Below are 7,030 nucleotides of genomic sequence, written 5' to 3' on the forward strand. Positions count from 1 at the left end.
CTGTGCGTGTGTGTGTGTCTGTGTGTGTTGTGTCTGTGTGTGTGTGTGTGTGTGTGTGTGTGTGTGTGTGTCTGTGTGTCTGTGTGCCTGTGTCTGTGTCTGTGTCTGTGTCTGTGTCTGTGTCTGTGTCTGTGCGTGTGCGTGTATATATAACATCAATAGCTCACCTCTTTGGTGTGCGCGTGTGCGTGCATGTAGGTTCCTTACACTGTCAGCACTACACTAAGTGCTCATTTCCTTGGTGTGCGCGTGTGCGTGCATGTAGGTTCCTTACACTGTCAGCACTACACTAAGTGCTCATTTCCTTGGTGTGCATGTGTGCGTGCATGTAGGTTCCTTACACTGTCAGCACTACACTAAGAGCTCACTTCCTTGGTGTGCGCGTGTGCGTGCATGTAGGTTCCTTACACTGTCAGCACTACACTAAGTGCTCATTTCCTTGGTGTGCATGTGTGCGTGCACGTTACACTGTCAGCACTACATGAAAAACTCACCTACTTAGGGTGTGTGTGTGTGTGTGTGCATGTGTGCATGCACGCGTCACACAATCGGCACTACACTAAGAGCGCCCCTCCTTGGTGTGCGTGTGTGCATGTGTGTGCGTGCATGCATGTGTTACACAATCGGAACTACACTAAGAGCTTACCTCCTTGGTGTGCGTGTGCATACGTGTGCATCTGCACTACACTATAACTTACTCCTAACTAACTAACTAACTAACTAACTAACTAACTAACTAACTAACTAACTAACTAACTAACTAACACAAGCTTACCTCCTTGGTGTGCGTGTGGAAGGAGACGGACATCTCGAGCAGGATGCGTCGCTGCTCGACGCGCGCGAGGAAGCTCTGTATCTGGCTCTCCAGCTCGTGCGCGACCGCGTAGATCTCGTCCGGATCGCACTCACCGGTCTGCGCAAGCTCCTCCGCCGCTTGCAGCAGCTTATCCGCATTTGTGAACGTGTTCTGCTCACATAGCGAGCATAAACGACAGATATATATATATATGTATATATAGTGAGAGAGAGAGAGAGAGAGAGAGAGAGAGAGAGAGAGAGAGATAGAGAGAGCGAGAGAGTGAAAGGGGGAGAGAGAGATAGAGAGGGGGAGGAGGAGAGGAGATCTTGTTTTTACGAGACGTGTGATTATGTCACACAGACGTGCACGACATTATATTTAAGCATATAATTTGTAATTAACATAAATTAATAAATAGCACAAAATGTAATAACAGTGCGGTTCTGCTATCATGATTGGGTACCATGTCAGTTACCCTGACTTAAGATGCTACAGTAGTAATAATCGCTGAACAGATTGTTTTGTACAGTCACTATAACCAGTAGCAACCAGAATACTGATAAAAAATGAACAAACACATCTGGACACCAAATTTACTGCTCTCTTTGGGTCTATGCAACAAAAAGATTAAACAAATGTCAAGCCTTGACAAGTGATCGCTTAAATAGCAAAATAAACAGCAGCTACTGATACACTAGCTTTTACATTAGTAATCACCTGAGCAACATTTTCAAAATGTTCATGACTCTTCTGCAGTGCCTTTGCACGCTGTAGTGACTTGCCTATACCCATGTTTTTCAGTAGAAACACCTCACCATGATTCTCCAGCCAGTCTAGCACCTGAATTTAAGAAAACGTATATTTCGATAGTTAAACTTTTGTTCACACAAATTTCCACTTGTTAATTATTAAACTTGCGCAGGTATATAATAATATGATATATAATAAATGATAATCACACTATGTGTACAGAGTTTTCATGCCTACCTACCTAGCCAGAAAATATCATCTGCAATTTTTAATTGTAACCAACTAGTTGTTTTCCAAAGTCTTTATTTGATTTAGAGTCAAGGCTCAAGGTGAATGTCCAGGTTACCGAAGAGAGTGGGTGTTAGCGCTAGTCTCCGATTACCACATGAGATCAATGCGAGTGGATTTCAATTTAACGAGAACATTAGAACACGAGAACACGAGAACAACTCTAGTTACTGATTCCCATGTAAGATCGATCCAAGTCAATTTCAATTCGGTGAGTACGATATCTAGTTTCTGATTCCTGTTCTTTTCCAGTTTTAAGATTGCTGTTTAAGATTCCCTTGTGAAATAAGCTAATACAAGCTGTAATCTTGACCTATGGGCTATTATCTACCACCCCCCCCCTCCCCCACCACCACCACCACCACACCAACCACCCACCCACACACACGTATACTCGGGGTGCGACACTTGACACTAGGGGTGTAACGATTAACCGCGATTCAACTGTATCGCGGAACATCCCGTTCAGTTCGGTTTTCGTTTTGTTTTTTTCGTTTCGGTTCTCGGTTCGGTTCCGGGAAATACATTCAACCCACTCTCAGTTAGGGGGGCGCACACGGCGAGCAAACAGCTCAGCAGTCAGCACTTATGCCAAGAAGCCCCGTCCCTCGCACTATTCTCAGCGTGTGCGGGGTGACAATGCGTGAGATTACTAGTCTAATAGTCTATTTTGGTCAGGTAGATCACGTTAATGAATAGTATTATGACTATTATCCTTGAACTGTATTACTTTATTGTCTTTTGGCCAATGAATAACACAATAAATGTATAATATTATGATGTATTATTATTGTTATTCAAAATGGAGGGAAAATTTCCCCATCTTCTCAGCATTTTTAATCTTTTACTACTGAAAATAACCGAACCGAATGAACCGAACCAAAACAAATTGTATCGTTACACTCCTACTTGACACTGAATGACAAGTGCTCACCTGCTGCACATCTTGCTTGAAAAGGCACAATCCCAACTTCTGATGCAGCTTCACCTTCTTAATCTGCCAGTGGTGCTCGTACTGCCGATGCCGCGAGATGATCTCGTGCAGCACGTCAAGCACGTGCGTCGCCGAATTCGTGTAGTCCTGCGCGGCAGCCGACATCGCCGACGACGATGCGTGACGCAGCGGATGCTGCAGCGACTCCAGCAGCAGCTTCCCGTCCGAGCACGTCTGCAACAGGGATGCGGTAGGAGTAAATGCACGTGCGCGTTGTCAGATCACACGGGCGTGTACCTGCAGCTGCGACGGATGCACAGATAGAGGGACGCACGTGCGCGGTTGTGGTTTGCGTAATCAAATTTCACAGAAATGTATAAAATGTAAAGCAATGGAGCAATTTGACGTACCAAAATATAGGAAACTATGTGAAATACACAAAAATATACTAACATAGAATTCACACACTCTATGCAATACAAACGTATTTACATTCACGACATGTAAATAGCATAATTTTGACCTCAAATATTAAATTATTATTTAAATCAGCGAAAACAAACAATTTCGCTGAACTGTAAAAACTTTCAAAATCTAACGACAGACAGACTGCAACTGTCCGCCTGACAGCATATCACAGCGAGAAGCTGAGAACTAGGGCCGCTGTGCCGACATAAACTACTCGCGTACGTGGTCAGGCGAGCTGTCCGTACTCGACGATGGAGGGCTGCAGCAGGCGCGCACGAGCAACCGCAGCATCTGCATCAGCTTGCGCGAGTAGTGGTTAGCCTGCGAACAACGCGACACACGGCATGCAGATTAGACAAGCCGCGCAACATGCACATGCAAGACCGCTCCCCCCCCCTCATTCCCCCCCATCGCCCGGTAAAGAGGAGGTCCAGGATGCTGTGAGACACAGAGATTCATGAAGGACCGACTCTTACAGCGCACAACCTCAATAGAGCATTAGTAAACATAGATTCATGGACTACTAAACACTGCAATCGGTTTTAATAATTACGTTAGATATTAGTTTAGGGTAGACATGAAGTATGTAAACAGGCACTGTTACAAGCATTCAATTATTCTAAATTATTAATTCATGTGGATATATATATATATAAATTATATATATATATATATATATATATATATATATGTATATATATATGTGTATATATATGTCTGTATCTGTGTGTGTTAATGATGGTCTATATTAGTAGTTACAATTAATCGAATATTGGTAAGTGTCTATCACTAAAGCATAATCATTCCATATTAACAAACCCTCGTGTTAAAACCTCATGAATATCATAAATGCAATGCATGCTCCTCAAAATGCAACAATTCATTTTATGGGATAAAAAATACAATGTACACTTTTGGGGCAAATCATGAGCGATAGTTAGCCAAACTCTTCACAGATATGTCAGCTCACACCCTTGTACTGGCTGTAACTGATTTACCTCAGTGTAGCACTGAGTGACTTCCTCGTAGAAGCTCTGATGTTGGTGAATCATTGCTTCCAGATTGCTGACGTCACTTGATAGCTCATCACAATGACACTGTGACAACCAGTGGTTAATGTTGGTCAGGTACTGGAAATAGACAAGCAATGGGCATAGTTACTGATGAACCTACGTAACACAGACAGCAGATTTTGCAGCAATGCAAATATAACTGAATCCTTTTTGTTATGCTATGCAATTCCATGACATCCTTGCCATTTTCATGTAAGTTTTCTAGAAACCCCCTAGTTAAGTAATATATCTGCATGCACTTCCTATTTCGCTCCCCACACCGTCACTACATACTCTTTATTTTACTGAATTCCCCCATTAAATAGCCTTTGTTTGACTCTGCCCAACCCCTAAATACACCCTGCTTTGTTTCAAGCTCTCCTACTTTGCTAATATCTCCTGTTCTATCTCCTATTCTACCTGCACCACCACTAATCATGATGTCCCTAATCAATTGTTGCCGATATTTGTTGCCGAATTGTTGCCGAATTTGTTGGCGATAACGGTAAATCTCAACTCTTACATATTACTGACTAAGATGCCTAAGTCAGCACACTGGAGTGCGATTTTACTACGCTAGCTGAGCTAGGACTGGAAAAATAATTATGAATGAACGTATCAGTCTCAGCAGACACCTCTATAGAACAGACAGCTGCCTATTATGGATACTTCTGGGGTTGCCCTTGAATGACAGTCACACGGTGACACCAACTCGACATAACTGACGCGTTTTTAAAAGATGCTTTTATAGTTTTGTCTTGACTGACAGTTACATACAGGTTTGACATTGTTTTTAGCTGGTGATGAATCTGTACCTTCAGGAACGCTCGTACTTCTGGAGCCACTGTGAATCAACAATAGATATGATTACCACATACAGCCAAACCTGTATATAACCGCCATTCAAGGGAAACTGGCAAAAGTGGCCTTTATGGACAGGTGGCCATTCTATAGCAATGCTTTCACTCTATAACTGCCACCCAGGAGAATCGTCAACACTGGCCTCTCCAGACAGGTGGCCGCTAACACACGTTTGACTGTACATATCGTTTTCGCGCTGCGTTAGCGACGACGCTCACATGCTCGGCCTTCTTGTGGAACATGACGGACATCGTGAGCACGGTGCTACGGTCATCGATCGAGGCGGCGAACGTCTTCCACTCGCGGTCGAGCTTGCCGGCGATCACCTTGATCTGGTGCACGGCGTAGTGTCCGGCTTCGATGAGCCGCGTTGCCACCGTCATGATGCGGTTAATATTCACGTACACGTTCTGCACACGCAAGCGAAGTGTCTTAGAAGGATGCACGCATCCACACACGTTCTGCACACGCAAGCAAAGAGCCTTAGCCATTCGCATGCACGCACGAGCATACACACGCACGCATGCCATCATGCACGCACGAATGTTTGTGTACACGCACGCACGAATGCACACACGTAGAAACGCTCGCTACAAATGTCCTATAATCACATGACACCGATTGCAGTTAGATCAGTGTCTAATATATAATTTCCGGACTTATTATTGTATTTCGTAATACTGTATGCATTATGCCTGTATGCACAGTATGCAAGAATTCAGTGGCCCTGTTCTCAGAAATTTCAACAAGTGCCGCAGAGCGACAGCGCTCACCTGACGGCAGGTGTTCTGATGCTAAACTGACTGGCAAACGAATCAAGAGCATCCTCCCATCGCCGCGTTCGCTCTCCCTCGTTGTCTCTCTCATTCTTTCTCTTTCGCTCCTCGCTCTTGCTCTCTCTTCCCTTCGCAGCTCGTCTCTTCTCGTCCTCTCTCTCTCGCTCGACACACTCTCTCTCGTCGCGCTGCAATCACTCTCTCTCTCTCTGCTCTCTCTCTCTCTCTGCTCTCTCCCTAGTCTCCCGCTCTCTCTTCCCTTCAGCTCTTCATCTCTCCCTTCTCTCTAGCTCGCTCACACTCACTCCGCTCATTGTTTTTCTCTTTCTTTGTCTTGTCTTTCCTCGCTTCTTCTCTCTCTCTCTCTCTCTCTCTCTCTCCTCTCTCTCTCGCTCTCTATCTCTCCGACTCTCACTCTCCATCTCACTCCTCAGCTCTATCACTCTCATCTCTCGCTCTCTCTCCTTGCTCCTTCTCTTTCTCCTCTCTCTCTCTCTCTCTCTCTCCTCTTCTCTCTCTCTCTGCCTCTCTGCTCCTGCATCTCTCTCTCTCTCTGCTACTCTCTCTTCTCTCCTCTAATCTCTCTCTCTCTCTCTGCTCTCTCTCTCTCATGCGTCTCATCTCTCTCTCATCGGGGGGCTCTCTCTCTCTCTCTCTCTCTCTATCCCTCGTCTCTCTCTCCCTCTCTCTCTCTCCCGCTCATCTCGGCTCAGTCTCCTCTCTCCTCTCTCTCTGCGCCTCTCTCTCTCTCCGTTCCGCCTCTCTCTCTCTTTCTCTGGCCTCTTCCATCCTGTCTCTCTGCCAGAGCTCGGTGGTACATGTAGCGCATCTCTCCCCTCTGCGGTGTAATAGCTTCTCTTCTCTCGCTCTCCTCGTCTCTTCTTCCTCTCATTCTCTCCTCTCCATCTGACACGTCGTTCTCACTCCGTCTCCGCTTCCTCTCGTCTCGTCTCTTCCTTCTCGTCTCTCCTTCCATCTCTCTCGTCTCTCTCTCTCCCTCATCCGCGCTCTCTTCTCTCTCCGCTCTCACTCTTCATTACCGATCGCCTCATCTCAGTCTCTCCTCTCTCTCTTCTCGTCCTCTCCTCTCCCGCCACCTCCG

At 45.5% G+C, this 7,030-nt stretch overlaps 1 protein-coding gene across 1 annotated transcript in view; it reads right to left on the reverse strand.

Annotated features, from left to right (window-relative positions):
- LOC106812329 (triple functional domain protein-like) overlaps positions 1–7,030 on the reverse strand; it is a 61,096-nt gene that overhangs the window by 33,588 nt on the left and 20,478 nt on the right. Inside the window, 5 exon segments of the mRNA XM_014816172.1 lie at positions 776–967; positions 1,517–1,639; positions 2,772–3,005; positions 4,238–4,369; positions 5,371–5,562. Coding sequence (XP_014671658.1) covers positions 776–967; positions 1,517–1,639; positions 2,772–3,005; positions 4,238–4,369; positions 5,371–5,562 — 873 coding nt within the window.

The sequence above is a fragment of the Priapulus caudatus genome, unplaced genomic scaffold (genome assembly GCF_000485595.1).
Source record: "Priapulus caudatus unplaced genomic scaffold, Priapulus_caudatus-5.0.1 Scaffold635, whole genome shotgun sequence".
NCBI classification, from domain to species: domain Eukaryota; kingdom Metazoa; phylum Priapulida; class Priapulimorpha; order Priapulimorphida; family Priapulidae; genus Priapulus; species Priapulus caudatus.